Source organism: Diadema antillarum, unplaced genomic scaffold (genome assembly GCF_040938485.1).
Source record: "Diadema antillarum isolate AM-2024a unplaced genomic scaffold, OU_Dant_1.0 seq00000569_RagTag, whole genome shotgun sequence".
Taxonomy (NCBI): Eukaryota; Metazoa; Echinodermata; class Echinoidea; order Diadematoida; family Diadematidae; genus Diadema; species Diadema antillarum.
Genome location: NW_027271507.1, coordinates 744,889 through 763,887, shown reverse-complemented (window position 1 = coordinate 763,887; position 18,999 = coordinate 744,889). Strand labels below are relative to the sequence as shown.

At 40.5% G+C, this 18,999-nt stretch overlaps 1 protein-coding gene across 1 annotated transcript in view; it reads left to right on the top strand.

Annotated features, from left to right (window-relative positions):
• Nucleotides 1-18,999, top strand: part of LOC139735263 (signal recognition particle subunit SRP72-like) — a 39,774-nt gene that overhangs the window by 1,508 nt on the left and 19,267 nt on the right. The window contains exons 2-14 of the mRNA XM_071646019.1: nt 222-339; nt 8,345-8,465; nt 9,213-9,278; nt 9,796-9,873; nt 10,506-10,646; nt 11,390-11,502; nt 11,966-12,023; nt 13,190-13,321; nt 14,308-14,436; nt 15,112-15,184; nt 15,695-15,855; nt 16,970-17,073; nt 17,403-17,480. Coding sequence (XP_071502120.1) covers nt 222-339; nt 8,345-8,465; nt 9,213-9,278; nt 9,796-9,873; nt 10,506-10,646; nt 11,390-11,502; nt 11,966-12,023; nt 13,190-13,321; nt 14,308-14,436; nt 15,112-15,184; nt 15,695-15,855; nt 16,970-17,073; nt 17,403-17,480 — 1,372 coding nt within the window. The remainder of the gene's footprint in view (nt 1-221; nt 340-8,344; nt 8,466-9,212; nt 9,279-9,795; nt 9,874-10,505; nt 10,647-11,389; nt 11,503-11,965; nt 12,024-13,189; nt 13,322-14,307; nt 14,437-15,111; nt 15,185-15,694; nt 15,856-16,969; nt 17,074-17,402; nt 17,481-18,999) is intronic.

Genomic DNA, 18,999 nt, shown 5'->3' with positions numbered 1-18,999 from the left:
GTAGAAACCTATGCTTTTGCGTACAGTTGAATCCAGGCATGGGAGGTCGAACCTTGGTATAGGTTTTGTATGTTAGCAATACACAAACCAACAATGAAGTGAATCAGTGTATCGTCTAACTGTCTCATGTACCATGGCCAAATCATGATTTGGGAATGTGCTTCGACATGCAACAAACTTTATGTCTCGTCTTCCTTTCTTTTCTTTCCTTTTTTTCCTAGTCTTGAAAGCATCCAGGCAAGATGAAACAGCCTTTCACTGCAAAGTAGTCTGTCTCATACACCAGGGACAGTTCCAGATTGCCCTCAAGGAGATTGTCAACAACCCAGCCTTAGCAAGGTCTGTAATGCCCCTCAACTAGTTGCTAAAATATTTTAAAATCTGCCAGTCTGTGCATAAACAGTTTGCTCTTCACATACAGTATTCTGTCCTTTCTCTTTTATAGTGGTCATTTATATGTCTTCTATTTGGGATATAGATTCTTGTTCAGAGTCATGTATTGATAGGTTATTCTCAAATGTTTTGATGTGGTATTGCTTGTTTAACTTCTTCGTATGTACATGTTGTACTGTCCAACACCCTTAGTAGGGGCCAACTGGACAGGGGGTGCGCTGGTGTTAAATTGCGCGGAGAGAGAAGTGTGGGGTCTAGTTGCTTTGCTCCTGAATGTTTTGTAGAGTAGCTGCTTTAAAAGAGTCCTTGTTTGTGATGTTAGAAACTGTTGATAGGAGTGAGTTCCAGTCTATGGTTGTTCTTGGAATAAACAAGTATTTACACATTGTATAACAGTTTTTTGTTTGTGGCGATTGGGATGAGGCTTGTAGTGATGATTTCCGGAGAACCCTTCAGACCGGACGCAGGGCTTTTCGAACTGGGATGGATAGGCGACCCGCAAGTGCTTCGCGGAATGTGGTAATGTGGCCTACTCTGCGTCGATTGTTTCAACAGCTCCCAGCCCAGCTCACGCTTCATTTTTGTAACGCTACTGTGTCTAGAGTAATCACCTCTAACAAAACGCGCTGCTCTGCTCTGCACTGCTTCCAGTCTGTCTACCAGAGTCTGAGTGTGGGGGTCCCAGACTGTAGAACAGTAATCCATTAATGGTCTAACAAGAGTCTTATATGTTGAATCTTTAATTCTATTGATACAATCGTAAAGGTTTCATCTTAAATAAAAATCCTACAACTCTGTTGGCTTTAGCACATGGTCTGTCGACGTGCGCATTCCATGACAAATCTGATGATATATCAACCCCCAGGTGTCTGTGACACTTTGTCTCTGTCAATGTGCTGTGGTTTAGTGAGTACTGGTATTTGACCGTTTTTTTTTGCATGTGTGATGTGTAAGACATGACTTTTTTGGGCATTGAAGTCCATCTGCCACTTATCTTGCCACTCGGTCAGAGTATCTAGGTCTCTCTGTAGGTTTTGTGCATCTTCTACTCTCGAGACTTGTTTGTAGATGATGCAGTCATCAACGAATAATCGACAGGTGGAGTTTAAGTCATTTGGCAAATCGTTGATGTATAACAGAAAGTAGAGTGGACCTGTGACCGTACCTTGCGGGACTCCTGAGTCTACGGTGACCCATTCTGATCTTTCTCCTTCCACCACCACCCTTTGTTTCCTGTGGGTTAAAAAATTCCTTAATCCATCTCAACATCTGTGAGTCTTTCCTGTTATACCATACAAATGCAGTTTTGTTAGCAGTCTGTGATGTGGGACCTTGTCGAATGCCTTCTGAAAATCTAACACAATCAAATCAAATTGTTTTCTGTGGTCTACTTCTTCAGCTATGTCCTGTATAGCAGAAATTAGTTGAGTTTCACATGAGTGTTTTTTCCTGAGCCCGTGTTGATTTTCGTCCAGTAAGAGGTTACGTCAGTGCTGAGTGTGCAGTGGCTTTGGTATTTGTTGGAATAAATCTCACTTTTTGCGTTTTTATGGAGTATATTGAGGGATATAATCCTCATACCTTGTTGGATAGCTTTTGAAGAAACACAAGGATGGTATTTTATGGATCATTTCAGTAGGATTTTGTAGATTTTCAAGGATTGTATTTTTCACCTGGGCATGGTTTTTAGCAAGCAGAGCTTCAACACTGGTCCCATACATACACCCTCGCGTCAGTTTGAATCAAGAGGCCAGCTACCACACATTGGGATACTGCCCTTTTGAGCCTGTGATTTTGGCGGGAAGTCAGCTAATCCTGCCTTTGTGTTCTATTTGTGCGGGTGCATGGATACATACTGCAGCTCCTTGTTGGAAAAGAGATTCAGGTTTTGTATCATTTGATTAGCTCATTTGAAGTGATTTGAAGTGATTTTTATTTCGATGTTGTTGGTATTTACCATCTCATTTGACTTTGCCATGGTGTGACATGAGACTGAGAGTTGGATGAGACCTTACACCAGAGCTACATAGTCCCACTGGTATACAGCTTCAAACTACAGGACATCATCATGTCAGGCCTTGTAGTTTATCTCTTTTGGCTCTATTTGGCATCTACAATTGTCAACATCCATTACAACCATGTAATACTTAAAACTAGTGATAGTGCAGGAGAGAAGCAGGACTCCATCACTGCAAGACTGGTACAGCTACACCATACTTCTCATCCTTCATCTGCCACCAACAGTTGGCTCCAGGAAAGTCTCCACTTGTCAGCTTGTGCTCCAGGCTGTAAGGTAAGAGGATGCATTATTTCTGCTTCTGAACATGGTAAGAAACACAGCCTCCTGTATCTTACTTTCCTTCTCCTCTCCATTGCCTCGGATGTCGAACTAAATCCTGGCCCAAGGATGCCCAAATATCCTTGCCAGATTTGTTCTCGAGCAGTTACATGGAAGCAACGCGGGGTAGCCTGTGATGACTGTGATGGATGGTATCATGCAGAATGCATGGGCATGTCAACACAGGTGTATGATGCCCTCCATGGGTCACAAGTGTCTTGGCATTGTGTCAAATGCGGCCTGCCACAGTTTTCCAGTAGCCTTTTTGAGCACACACATATCGATACATGTAACAGTTTTGAAGGACTGGATCTGCTGAATGATAAGACAGACATGAGTGATTCACGCAATAGCTCTTCCTCTTCAGCTACTACTAGTCTTGGTTCTCCGCAGCATTCATCTTCCCCTATGCACTGCAGGAAGCAGGCACCCAAGCAAGGTCAACAGCTGTGCAACATGAAAATACTCAATGTGAACTTCCAGAGTTTACGGAACAAGAAGGAGGAATTAGCAGTACTGATTGAATCAACTGAACCCAGTATCATCATTGGGACCGAAACTTGGCTGAACAGCTCGGTTTACACATCTGAGATCTTCCCTCCAAATTACAATGTTGTTCGAAAAGATCGGCAGGATGGGTATGGTGGCGTCCTGATTGCTGTACAACGTGACCTTGTGTATAACATCATCAAAGTATGTGATGAAGGAGAACAGGTCTACATCAAACTGTCATTTGGTAAAGGCATGAGTCTAGTGGTAGGTGCAGTGTATCGCCCACCAAGCAGTGATGTACAGTATTTAGATAACATATGCTCTACGATCGAGGAACTATCTCTCCAGAACAAGAAGGCTGTCTTGTGGATAGGGGGCGACTTTAATCTGCCCGACATTAATTGGGAAGACCTGAGTGTCAGTGGCCACAGCAATCCAGTTCCTCTCAACAACAGGTTTCTGGACATGATCGAGAACTGCAACATGCAGCAGATGGTTTCCTCGCCAACACGTGGGGACAGCATACTTGATCTCTTCCTAACCAACAGGCCGTCGCTTATCAACAAATGCACTCTGCTACCAGGACTTGGAGATCATGACATTGTCAGCATTGATTCTGACGTATCTGCAAAACGATGCAAGCCACTGAAGAGGAAGATATACCTGTGGAAAAAGGCCAATCTTTCTGACATGAAAAGGGACTGCCGACAGTTTCAGCAAGATTTCCTGAGCAAATATTGTGAACAGAGCTCAGTACATGAGATGTGGATTTCTTTCAAGACCAGCCTGCTGAACATGTTGGATACCCATGTACCTGCAAAAACAACATCTGGTCGATTTGGGCAGCCCTGGGTTACGAGAGCAGTTAAACGTTTGTCTAGAAGAAAACAGAAGGCTTTCAATCGTGCTAAAGCAACTGGCAGACAGCAGGACTTCTGCAAATACCGGGAAATCAAGAAATCGTCCCGTGCTGTTTGCAGACAGGCTTACAATGAGTACATCAGTAACATTATAAGTCCTGACTCCTCTGCAAACCCTAAAAGATTTTGGAGTTTCGTCAATAGTAAAAGGAATGACACCGCTGGAGTAGCTTCTCTGAAAGACATCCAAGGGAAGATACACTCAGATAGCACCAAGAGGGCCAACATTCTCAATCAACAATTCACATCAGTGTTCAACAATCATGAGGATTTGTCAACCATGAAAGACAAGGGACCAAGTCCATTTCCAGACATGAACAACATTCAGATATCTCAAGCTGGTGTCTTCAAGCTACTTTCTACCCTCCAGATACATAAGGCTCCTGGACCAGACAGACTCCCTGCTCAACTGCTGAAGGAGCTATCTTCGGAAGTAACACCGGTTTTGTGTTTGTTATTCCAGGCATCTCTAACTCAGGGAGACGTTCCTGAGGACTGGAAGAAAGCTGATGTCGTTCCAATATTCAAAAAGGGTGAGAGGTGCAAAGCAGTCAATTACCGACCAGTGTCACTTACCTCTATTGTCTGCAAAACTTTGGAACACATTGTCTGCAGCAGTATTTTAGATCACCTTGACAGCCACCAGATTCTTTCTGAAACTCAACATGGTTTCCGGAAGAGGCGATCTTGCACATCTCAGCTGCTTCTCACCATTCATGACCTCTCCAGTGGCATTGATTCAAGGAACCAGATAGACGTGATCCTGTTGGATCTCTCGAAGGCTTTTGACATGGTCCCGCATGGAAGACTCCTACACAAGATCCAGTTCTATGGAATCCGGGGTAACACCCACAACTGGATTAAGGAATTCCTTACTGGCCGATCACAAAGGGTAGTGCTAGATGGATGCACATCCCATACCTCTTCTGTGCCATCAGGCGTCCCGCAAGGGAGTGTCATTGGACCCCTCCTCTTCCTACTGTACATCAATGATCTTCCTGATTGTATATCATCTGGGTCAACGGTAAGATTATTTGCTGATGACTGCATCTTGTACAGGAAGGTGGCAAGTAAGGAGGACGCGGATTGCTTGCAAAAGGATTTAGAGGCAATTCAAGAATGGGAGGCAGACTGGCTAATGCTACTTCACCCGCAAAAGTGCCAGGTCATGCATGTCTCCAATAAAAGAGCATCATCCAGAACCTCCTTTCCATACTTCATTCATGGAGACCGTCTACAAGTCTCGGAAACTGTAAAGTACTTGGGGGTTAACATCCAAAACAACATGAAATGGAATCACCATGTAAATGCCACCACCAAGAAAGCCAACTCAATACGGGGCTTCTTGCAGAGAAATGTGAGAGCCTGCCCACCAAAGACAAAGGCATTACTATACAAGACCCTAGTTCGCCCTGTGTTGGAATATGCCTCGGCAGTCTGGGACCCATCCTCACAAGAGAACATCAGGAAACTGGAGATGGTGCAACGCCGATGTGCACGTTTCGTCCTAGGTGACTACCACAGAGAAAGTAGTGTTACTGCCATGCTCAATAAACTACAGTGGGGCACTCTTCAAGAAAGGAGAGCACAGCAAAGAGTCTACATGATGTATAGCATTCTTAATGGTCTGGTAGATCTTCCAGTCACCTACTTCATACCAGTTGCAGGACCGTCAACACGCGGAAACCCATATAAGCTTCAAGTTCCATTTGCCAGAACTCACTTGTTTCAGTCCACGTTCTATCCAGATGCTATTCGTCTGTGGAATTCCCTACCACCTTCCACCATTAGCTGCACCTCCTTGGAGAGCTTCAAGAAGGAGGTGCAACTTGTAAAGCTCCGATGAGCTCTCATCTTGTTTTTTAGCTGCACATAGAAATTTTTGTAGAGGATTTTTACCTGCACACTGTACACCCAGCACTTGACAAGCACAAGGTACGATAATACGCCAGAGGCGGACTGTACCAGACTGGAAGAAGAAGTGGTGTGTATCCAGATGATGCATGATGTTAGTGTGGATGATGTGTTCCATTATTTTGCTGCAAACAGAAGTGAGACTAACTGAACGATAATTGGCTGAGTCGGCTTTGTCCCCATTCTTAAAGATGGGTGTTACGTTTGCTTGTCGCCAGTCCTCCGGGATCTCCCCTGTTTCAAGAGATAATTGAAAAATCATGGTTAATGCTGTAGTTATCTCTTCTGCTGTTTCACGTAGGACCCATGGTGAGATTTCGTCTGGACCTGCTGTTTTATGGGGATCTAATTTTTTTTAAGCAAGTTAGTCACACCAGTAGCATTTATTTCAATTTCAGGCATAGGGGTACACGTGGTGTACATTGTTTTCCTGGGCCGTAGGCATGTCATCCAGTCTCTCCTGAGTGAATTGTTCTTGATATTGTCTACTCAACAATTCAGCTTTTTGTTTACTTTCCATAACCAGTTCACCTGTAAGTTTGTCGTTCAGTGTTGGTATTCCCATTGAATCTTTCCTGAGGGATTTAGCAAATGACCAAAATTGTTTAACTGATGCTAGGCATTTACTTTGTACTTTGACTTATTTATCCATGGGAATCTTTCTTACTTACCATCCTGGATGGAACAGTCACATCTATTGCCTTGTGTAATCTCTGCTTGAGATTGTTCCACAAAACTTCAACTGAACTTTTACCTGATGTTTTCTGGGCATCTGCTTCATTCTGTATGTCTCTACTAATATTCTTCACCTCTTCCTTGTCTGCTTTATCAAGAAACACTCTCCTAGGTTTACACTTACTGAGTGATGGCTTTGTGTTTACCAAAATCATGGGTATTCCATCGTGGTCGCTCAGTCCAGGTACTGTGGAGGACCTAATAACCAGAGAGGAATTCATCACAAACAGTAAATCAAGTGTATTCTCACCACAAGTGGGTTCCGTGACTATTTGCTCCAGGCCGTAGTCGTTGGCAATATCAATTAGATCTCTACACATTGATGCCTTCTGCGTACCTGGTCTGAGTGTCTGTGTGTCCCAGACGATGTCTCCCGGGTTAAAATCCCCTCCTAGACAAACATTACTGTAATGATCAAACTTTACCTTGTCCAGCGAGTTCTTGATACTTGCCAGATATTCTCTGTCTGTGTTGGGTGGCCTGTAAAAACAGCCTATCAACAATAGTTTGGACCCATCCACCTCTACCTCTATCCGTACACTCTCATTTTCTACCTCAAAATCAAATCTCTGTGTGCAGTTTATGCTGTTTTTTACTGCAATCAGCACCCCTCCATGTGTCTGTCCCTTCTTGTTTGGTTTCCTGTCCTTCCTAAAAACCAAATAACCATTTGGGAAAATTTCACTATTTCTTACTAATTCATCCAGCTACGTTTCTGTCCCCAATAAAATATTGGGATTGTCAAATTCTAGACATATATTAAACTCTGCTGTTTTGTTTCTTATAGACTGAAAATTCACAACCAATACCTTCATAGGTTTGTATGTTCTGTTCAGATTCACTGAACTACAATGTACGTCCACCTACATGTACCTTTACATCTCCTTGCGGAGGTTGACTCTGGGGTGAGGATGTGGCAAGCGATGATGTATGTACCAGGTGGTCGGTATTATCAGCTCCCTCAGTTGTATTCTTTGTTCTGCTATTACTGTTTGAAGGTTTTACATCACTTTGTGAAATAAAACTACCACTATTATCCGAATGTGAAGAAAAAAGACTTGATGCGAAGTGTGGTAACCCACAGCTGCAGCACGTCCATGACAGGTTAGAGTGTTGAGCTAATACTTCGTAGCAAACTGTGCTCATACCCACTGTGCTCATACCTACTCATACAAACTGTGCTCATACAACATGTACTCATAACTACATGTATCCTCAGAATAAAGATTGTTGAGCTCCGTATGTAATCAGATTTTGCCGCCTTTGCAAAGCGAAGATCTAATAGTCATGTGTGAGATCTCTTCTTTCACCTTTACATATGCTGGGATGATGATAATGCATGATGCTTATCTATAAAAATATGAGTGAAATAAGACATTTCAGTACAAACTACCATAAGACTGTCATGCTGTTTCAAACACTCCAGCAGCTTGATGTACAACACATGGACAGTTTAAGAACTAAAAAGACATTACCATTACCTAGATTATGTGGAGATTTGTCATGGCAAGGTAATTTACACTGATTCTTCAACCGCTTTTTATACCAACAGTGGTTTATCATTTGAGAAGGCCTACTGCCAGTATCGTCAGAACAAAATCCCGGAAGCCTTGGCCACCATCAGGAATGTGTCGGACCCGAGTCCCAAACTGCAAGAATTGCTTGGACAAGTGGTATGTACTTTCTTACCCAATCTCAATGTAATTTATGAGGTATGTGTCATATGTAAAGAGTTGGGCCTGGTTACAGAATTTCAGGTCAATACAGATTTAGCATGATGTAAAAACTGCATATATGATTTTAAAGGTTTCAGACTATAAAAACGTTTTATAGTTTTTCTGTGTAATTTTTTTTTGTGTGTGTTTCTGTACCCGACAGGCAGCCTGTGTTTATGTCATAATACGAATGTAACTTTGCACAAATGTGTCCATCTTGTCTTTAGAAAAAAAAAGGGGGGGAGAAAAGAACTTTCATAGAGTGTTGAGAAGCATTCTTTGTCCAAGAGATGCTAAATGTAATTTCGGATCTTCAAGTCCACCCTTTTCACCTGTCTAGTTAAAAAGAAAAAAGAAAAAGTCTGTTGCTTGGGGTAGAGTCTGACATTACACAACCTGTTTTGGATATGAGTAAATTAAGACATTTCACTCTTTAATGGGTCAGTTAATCATGTATAGAATACCCGTCATTCTCTTCTAGAGTGTTACATACTGTCCAAAGTACTTCAAACAGTCTGCAAAAATCTTCAGCTTATTGGAGGAGGCAGACCTTAACCAGAAGAAAAAGAAAGGAGGAAGAAAACAAGAAACTGTTAGGTTAGTGGGTTCGAACAGGCTATATATTCCAAGTTTGTTTTTCAGATGATATTGTGTGTATTTGTAGATATCATTTAATATTTGTACTTATTTTTCTTTCTTCCACAGCTGTACCGGTTGGATCAATTCGATGAATGTTTGGATGTCTACAAGAAACTTATCAAAAACACTTCGGTAGGTTATAAAGTGACACGCCAGCTCATTTGCTTTGTGAAATATGAATTCTACATACCTTGTTAAAGCAAATTTGAACGGAAGTAGATGATGAATGATGTGATTATGTTCAGAAAATGTCAGTGAAAAAAAAAATGAATAGACTAGTAATGTGTCACGTGTAAATGCTCAATTAAAACTATCAAAGTGTTATGCTATTTTAACCTGTGCAGAAAGACATGCAAATAGAGAAATTTAAGTTTTTGCACATTTATTTATGTTGTACTTTCTTAAGGTTACTTATTTTTTTCACTTTATGTATGTGTGTTCAGAGTTCCAAACAGAAGAATCACCGTATTTTGTGCATGAAAATGCGTAAGTTTCAGAATCTTTGCTGCGCGTTCTTCTGTAATGAAGAAAATTCCTTCACCGTTTTACCTGTTTTGTTACAAGCTTTCCTCCCTTCGTGTTGAAATTATATTTTTATGATACTGTATTATTATTCAAATCACTTTCCACTGTTATGTCAATATTTCAGGATGATTATGAAGAGGAGAGACAAACCAATCTGTCAGCTGTCATTGCGGCCCTGAAACTGTGGAATGACACTGATGTGGTAAGTCTTTTATTTCCTCTGGTCATCATTAATGGATTTGGAGACTCTGAGAGCTTTTTTTTAAAAATTGCACATAGTGTTGTCGATATCATGTCTCAAACCATGGATGTAGCTCATGCACAAACTATATGCTGTATGCACAACCAGGCTCACATGGCAAATGATGTATGAGTCATGTATGAGGTGTATGAGGCAGTAACATAGAACTATAACAACCAGAACACCATGACCTCACAATTGTCAGGAAATGAAAAATTGAAGTGGTATGGACACATTTTCTTCTCCACAGGCCTTCGCCAAAACAAAAAGATGTTCCATGCAAGGGACAGATTGAGGAAGCTGTAAATGAGAAAAACAGCATTAGGGGTTGGAGAGCAACATTAGTGAGAGAATTAGAGTCAATGACCCTGGTAATTCACAGAGAGAGTCAGGGCAAACAAAAGGGGAGGGGGGTGGGAGGAAAGGTGACCGTTGAATCACACCTTTGAAATAATCCGCCTCATTTTGGAACCATGTTCACCAACCCCAAATCTGGTGGCACCGCTCCCCTGCCCACTACAAGCCAGAGTAGATCTCAATGAAATCTCTTTGCCCACTTACAAAAATGCATTGCCATGTGTATTCTTTTGTAGGATGACCTCGGCTTGAAGGAGGACACATATGAGCTGAGCTACAACCGCGCCTGCCTCCTGATTGGCCAGGGCCGCTACCAGGAGGCCCTAAAGCAGCTTGACAGTGCCGAGGAGCTGTGCAGGGAGATGGAGGAGGAAGGGGTAGGTGTGAGGAAATCAACAAGTGTTTGTTGTTTGTTTGTGTGTTTTTTGGACATTGTATACTGGCCAAACACTTCTGTGTCAGACAAACTCTAGCTCTTTGGCAATTTCTGTATGAACCTGGCATTTAATTGTGACCAAGGAGATTTCTACTGCAAAATTGATGGTCATACATCAATCCATTCTGGAGTTATCACTAGGAGGAGCATTTTGTGCGATTTCATGGAGTCTCTGGCATGAGAAACTACCCCAAATTGATTATTCATCAACATTATAATTTGATTAAGAGAGTCAGACTAAAAAAAAAAAGAGAGAGAATCCTTCATTAAAAAACAAGATAATAGGGAGGAACAATATGTTGGTTCACAACCAGATGAGTCTTACCTTTTATAGCCCATAGTTGTCTGTACTCAGTCATTATGAACAGGTAGAATCTTGTTAATTTTTAAGTAATAAAGAAATAACTCTGATAGATAGCAGGCATACACATTTGTGCAGCCAGTGTCATGAGCTATAGAAAAGAAAAATGTTCGTAATGTCATTCATAAGTTACAAATAGCCTGTAAATTGCTGAGCTTATGGGATTATCGAGTCAAATTTTTAATGGCAACCCTGAAAGCATTTTATAAAGTAACATACATTAGTTCTCAGTCACACTAACCAATTTTACTCAAAATCAGGTACCTTTAATTCCATGGTCTGATATAGATTGTTGACCTTTGACCTTTACTTGACCCCTCCAGGATGACATTGAGGGGGAGCTTGGAGTGATCAGTGTTCAGAAGGCTTTCTGTCTGCAGATGCAGGGAAAGAATGAGGAGGCACTGAAACTCTACAACCAGTTTGTCAAGGCCAGGTGAGTTTAAAACCAAAGGAATTTCATACATTTCTTACCTGCCAAAACTGGAATAGGTCAAAAGTGGATACAAATGTTATGTCAGCATCAGTCGCACTAATTTCTGTTTGTTAGATGATGAGATGATAATGTGTATGATTGTCCATGCCCACACAGAAGATGCGTTTAGTCAGTATGTTTGTTCTTCTTCTTCTTTTATTGATAAGTATTGGGTATTTTTTGGCTGTGTGTGGAATAGAGCTAGAGTACCAAGATCAGGTCAATGAACTTCAGATCAAATTGGTGTTCAAAATCATGAAAGAGGTGACGTAAGCACCAATGATGGACGGAATTCTTCCTCAAATACAATGTGTATGGTGGTATGGAGTGTATTTTACATGAATAAAGAATGTGAGCCATACTTAACTGGGGGGAAAGGGTACAAAATGTAATGAAACGTTTTGTTGAATTGTCAATATTTCAGACCATCTGACATTGGCGTGGTGGCTGTAGCATCTGCCAATATCATCTCTTTGAATAAGGTAAGAGAAAACTTTGTGATGTTTGATACTATCCCATCGTTACTGTTGGCATGGGCTATGCCCACAGACATCTAACTTTTTTTTTTTTTTTTTTTTTTTTTTTGGGGGGGGGGTCTACATTATGTAGATGATGACTGCCGAGGGAGGGAACATACCTAATGTTCCACCCGAAGGGTTTGAAATGCTATTGAGGGACTTATAGCCTCCCGAAATAGCATGTCAAACCCTGAGGGTGGAACGTTTGGTACATGTTCTTGACAACAAAAGTTATCATCTGTTATATGGGTTAGTCAAATACGTCAACGACAACCACCAGCACAACGCCCTCGATCGCTCACTCGCGCCACGTGCAGAGCCAAATTCACTGTGCGCACGCGGTCCTAGGCCTTCTGTCATTTGTAACGTGAAAATGTTTTCCCATGGGAGAACATTACAAGAATGTTCGCCCATGGGCGAACATAACAAATGTACCTCCATCACGTGACTGTGTCTAGCCAATCACTAACCGGTATTTGACTAACCCATTTAATATATTTCTTTAGCATTGTCAATGTATCAAGATGATTTGGCATACTACATACTAGTCAAGTAGGTTATATGGCTTGGGACCATTGAAATTTTCTCATTATATTGGGTATCTCATTTATCAGGGATAAAAACATAAGAATATGAAAGCATGGGCCCTGCAAAGTTACATCGCTAAAACAGGCATCTCAGTATATATGACCAAGTTAAAATGAGGATCCACTGTATTATCATTACATGGCTGCCACTAAGGTATGAATGACTGCTCAGCTGGTGGATTATTGCGTATCATACAATGCCAGCTTTACCGTGTGACTATTGTAAGGGGCACATTTCAGTATTATCTTTAAAGCAATGTCATGAATGCATCTTTATGGAAGCAACTCAATTGATCAAACACTTAGTTATTGTTAGGTATTATTTTAAACTGATTTGTATTTATTTGCCCAATAAGGGCTCTAGCTGATTCTCAATTCTCGTGATATGCATGCTTTAAAATACTGCGCATGCATGTTCAGTTTGATGAAAAAACATAGTAAGAAACAAAATTCGCGTATGATACTTCTGCCACAGTGCCTAACAGAGAATGACCACTGTTCTTTTTGAGGCTTATGAGAATAATTATGTTTGTACCTGTGCAGGACCAAAATGTGTTTGATTCCAAGAAGAAAGTCAAGGCGACCACCGCCCCAGGGGTGGAGTTCAAGCTCGCCAAGGCCCAGAGAAATGCCATCGCCTTCAACCGATTCCTTCTCTTGCTGTACACCAACCAGGTAATGCCAACAAAAGTGCGCAGATTCTCAGAAGTTCATGACACATGTGGTTACCAGACCTCAGGTCCATGTGCAAAGAGACTGATGCAGGCACAGTGTCACTGTTTCCATTTAACACATGTCTGAATTATGTTGATTATGTTTCTTAACTTAAAATGTTTACATAAATGATCCTTCACAAAAATTAGGTCACATCAAAAATGGCACTGTCCTGGTGGTATTCTGTAATACTCTTAGTTACAATAAATGTTCCTTGAAATTTTATATTGGAATCATCCATGAATTAGTTTGTATAATTGTAAAGACACAGAGAGATGATAGTTATGAGGATGAGTACAATATTGATTGTAAAATGAAGACAGTTATTATAATGATAATGATTAAGAAGGTGAAGAGAATGCTGACAGTAATAATGATGATTTTTTTTTCCCCAGTAGTGTCATGATTATTCTGAGATATGATTGGGGAATAGCATGTAATGTTGATGAGGCTAATTTGTAAATTTAATGGTAGAAGTTACCATTCTGATGAAGATAATACTGTTGCTAGTGGATACTGGTGGTAATGATAGCAATGCTAGTGTGATTGTGACAGTCGTGATGATGGTGATGGTGATGATGATGGTGATGGTGATGATGATGGTGATGGTGATGATTATGATGGTGGTGATGATGATGGTGATGGTGATGGTGATGATTATGATGGTGGTGATGGTGATGGTGATGATTATGATGGTGGTGATGGTGATGATGATGATGGTGATGATTATGATTATGATGATGGTGATGGTGATGGTGATGGTGATGGTGGTGATGATGATGATGATGATGACATGAAAGTGATGATAATGACAGTGATGATGATGAGGAGGATTATGGTGATGATGATGGGAGAATTGATTGGAGCTGATGGTGGTGATGATGATGGTAGTAAGAGTCATTGTCATTATAACCATGATTTGCAATCCCATTCTCTCCGAATCACAGTTTGAGCAGTGCCGCAAGCTACTAGCCACCCTGAAGGAGGAGGACTTTGGAGACGAGATCCTGTGTCTACTCCAGGCTAGTCTCCTGTCCAGACAGAAAGACATCCCCAAGGCCATCCAGTTGATTCAGGTAGGGATGCCACTATGCAGGAGGCAACAAACCTGCCTGGTCATTTTACTCTAGAGCTTTTATGTGCTCTGTTCAGCCAGTGATTATTGTATCATACTCGCTGGCCATTACTGATAGATGTTACTGTGCATATTGAGAAGAAATATCTAGCTCCAAGAATCCATGAGCTCCTTACGTTCAAGATTGTCTGTATATAACAGCAAAGTCTATTTGTGATTTCATTGATTGATTAATTCTTTTCTTTTTTTTTCTAGGAAATTTTGCAAATTCAGTAAAACATTTCCATCTACATAGTTGAGGGAAAAAATAGCACAACATTGTAACGAAAATACTGTGACTGAAAATAAATCCTGTGCTGTGACCGTTATGACTTTGCCAAAACAAAGTTGTAGGAAATGAAGGGGACTGCTGAAAAATGGCTTGTAATTTGCAGTCCCCTCATGAACAATTACTTACAAAACTAAGCCAGATTGCCTAAAAACAGAAGCCTCTATGACTGGCCTTCCTCTAGACAGTGACAACAATGCTGAAAGATTATCTATGTCTTGTGGATGAACTCTTCATCCTGTCCCTTTTGAGTTTTGATCAAGTGGGACACTTTTGTGCATGTTCCTGCTGGACAGGCAAACGCTGACATACTTAAAATGTTTTCTCCCGTTTGGTTCATTTGCTCAGGATTACGTAGACTCACATGATGATGCCAGCCTACCCCTCCAGCTCACTGCTGTACAACTCTTCTTGCTGCAAGGTGAGAGTTCATGACATTCTAGCCTCGTGATTTACACAAATGATGGTCAGTTGACCAAGGCACCTGTTTTGTAATCTTCCTGGGAATTCATATTCAATAACTCCATGATCACACACTTAGTACTTCTCTATTTTTTCTTGAAGTTTTACAAAGCATTTGCTGTGAGTTCAGTGATATAATTCAAAGAAAGTGTTCTCTTTTGCCAAGGATGTAGAATTTCAATTAAAAAAAAAAGTAAATGGAAAGATGCAAGTCTAAACAAGCTTGTTATGTATCTTGAAACGTCAGAGTCATTTGTGTTTAATTGGCAATCTCATATCATTTCATTGTAGTGTGATACATTGATGTCTGCTTATGCATTCAAACTTTTTCAGATGGCAGGAATACAAAGAACTTCTTTCCTTTCATATATTCTGCTGTTCTTGATTCTTTTTTTTTTTAAACATCCTCAGAAATATGTTTCTTTTTATCTCAACTAAATTTTTTTTTTTTTACCCTCATGTTATGCAGGTAACATTGGCAGGGCCTGTGACATGCTGAAGTCACTGAACGGCACCCGGTACAAACCTGGCATCGTCTCAATGCTGGTGGCGCTCTACACTGGCATGGAGGACAGTGAGGCAGCCATTGGTGTGCTAGATGAGGCGGTGGAGTGGTACAAGTCTCAGGGGGTAAGCTGCTCCCCCCCCCCCCCCCCCCCCCCCCCACCTGCTCATTCATATCATGCTAACATTAGATCCACAGATCAATACAGATCTTTAAAAAGTTTTGCTAACTTGGTAGTAATTTTCTCATTGTACACTTGTGAGCATGACTAGTACTGGTGGTCAGTACTTCTGGGGCCTGTTTCATAAAGAGTTGCGTTTGATTTTACACTCAATTTATAGAGCGTTACTTGTTGAATCAAGCATAAGTTCAGTATTGAGCGTTAAGTCCTGTTTCATAAAGACATGTACGCTTGATTTCAAGAAAAATCAAGCGGAACTTTCAGTAGATTGAGTGTTACTTACGATCAATGGCAAAGTTGTGTATGAAATGCAATTTGCGATTGATTGCAACTTACGTTCAGTCTATATGAAACAGCCCCCAGGTGGTGTAATTACCTTGTCCGCTTTGCTTTTATGATTGTTTTGCAGAGATACCATACAAATGTACTGCTTCACGGGAAATTAACTTCAACCAAGTTATAATCCCTGTCGGTAGTTTCTGCTTGTGATTGTTTTGTGCTCCATTCACTGGCTGTTAAAGGTCCTGTTTACCTTTGGGAGCAGTGATGCAAAAAATGTTCAAGATATCACATGTGATGCATATGTGTAGGTCAGCTGTATCACAAAACATCCTGCCATATGAAATATTTGCAATAAAGCCTAAAATATACAGAGATATCACTATTCTTCTTATTAAATCGTAACTGTATACGGTTTAGTCTGGAAACATTTTTATTGTATTTTCTTTTTTTTTTTCATTTAACTATTATTCCCATTTTAACAATACTTAACATCGATTATGCTGGTTCAAATTTTTACATTGGTTGTTTCTATCCCTAACTGACATTTCAGAACTATTTTGAAGCACAAATGCTCAGTTTTTGTTTCATCTGCAAATGGTAAATTAGGGTGAAATCAGGCAAGTTATGAATTGGCTGCCCTGTAATTAGCTACAGGCCATAGTTTTCACCATCTTAGCTTGTGTTTTAATGATGTTGAAAGAACTGTGCTGAAACAAATTGCACTGCTCATGTTTAGATGATATGTTATTTCTTTCCTCATGTCTTTGCACCCACAGGGTCCACAGAGTGAGCTAAACACTCTCTTACGAGAGAACACAGCTTTCAAGTTGAGGACCGGTCAGTCCCAGGCAGCTACTTCCATGCTGGAAGACCTCAGAAAGTGAGTGACAAAAGTTCCCCTTGAGTTGCCTTCATTCTTGTCTCTTTTAGAAAATACCTCAACTCCTGCCTAGGCAAGATGATGATAACATAGAAGCTGGCTGTGATAATTATGAAGAAAAAGCTCAGTTGTGTCGCATCGAAATTGATTTAATTCTTAATGATGGAATTTCTGAATTGAAATATCTTATATCCCACTCAGAATTCCTCACGTCATTTCATTGAAAAACTTATACTGGCAAGCATATACTTGGCAGATTTGTTCAATAGATTATGAAATTACTGTGGATTAATTTGGACAATATCTATATTTCGTTCATTTCTGTGCAGATCAAACCCAGGAGACATCAAGACACTAGCCCAACTCATCTCAGCCTACTCCAAGTTTGACCCCAAGCGAGCGCAAGAGTATCCTTGAACTGGCCATGTTTTCTCCACGTAAAGGAAAACATGTACATTAAAAACCTTTTGCATCTTGGGGAATATCCTAAGGAGTCCAAGAACTAAGAGAAATAGCAGTCATCAAATTAGGCATGTTTCTTCACATTTCAAAACCTTTTCGCTTTCTTGAAAACACATGGTTAGATTTTTTACCAAATGGCAGAACAGTTTCTATAACCCTTTCATTTCCAGCTCTTTTGTAGACCCTTTCATTTGGCAGTACCCATGTACTAACCCTTTTATTCTCAGTACCTCTGTACACCCTTACATTTTGCAGAACAGTTTGTATAATCATGTTATTCCCAGCTCTTTTGTAGACCCTTTCATTTGGCAGTACCCTTTCAATAACCCTTTTATTCTCAGTATCTCTTTATACCCTTTCAAATTGAAGAACAGTTTCTATAACCCTTTCATTCTCAGTATCTCTTTATACCCTTTCAAATTGAAGAACAGTTTCTATAACCCTTTCATTCCAAGCTCTTTTGTAAACCCTTTCATTTGGCAGTACCCTTCCAATAACCCTTTTATTCTCATTATCTGTGTACACCCTTTCAAATTACAGAACAGTTTCTATAACCCTTTCATTCCCAGCTCTTTTGTGGACCATTTCATTTGGCAGGACCCTTGCAATAACCCTTTCATTCTCAGTATATCTGTATACCCTTTCAAATGGCAGAAGAGTTTCCAAAACCCTTTTATTCCCAGCTCTTTTCTAGACCCTTTCATTAGGCAGTACCCCTTCAATAACCCTTTTATTCTCAGTATCTCTGTATACCCTTTCAAATTCAAGAACAGTTTCTATAACCCTTTCATTTTCAGCTCTTTTGTAAACCCTTTCATTTGGCAGTACCCTTCCAATAACCCTTTTATTCTCAGTATCTCTGTCATGAGGCAGTACCCTTTCAATAACCCTTTTATTCTCAGTATCTCTGTATACCCTTTCAAATTGAAGAACAGTTTCTATAACCCTTTCATTTTCAGCTCTTTTGTAAACCCTTTCATTTGGCAGTACCCTTTCAATAACCCTTTTATTCTCAGTATCTCTGTGTACCCTTTCGAATTACAGAACAGTTTCTATAACCCTTTCGTTCCCAGCTCTTTTGTAGACCCTTTCATTAGGCAGTACCTTTTCAATATCCCTTTAATTCTCAGTATCTCTGTATACCCATTCAAATTGCAGAACAGTTTCTATAACCCTTTCGTTCCCAGCTCTTTTGTAGACCCTTTCATTTGGCAGTACCCTTTCAATAACCCAGCTTTAATAACCCTTTCATTCCCAGTTCCTTTGTAAACCCGTTCGATCTGCAGTACCGTTTCATAGGTGTCTCATTCTCAGTACCTCTCTACACCTTTTATACCCTTTCAAATTGCAGAACAGTTTCTATAACCCTTTCATTCCCAGCACTTTTGTAGACCCTTTCATTTGGCAGTACCCTTTCAATAACCCTTTTATTCTCAGTATCTCTGTACACCCTTTCATTTTGCT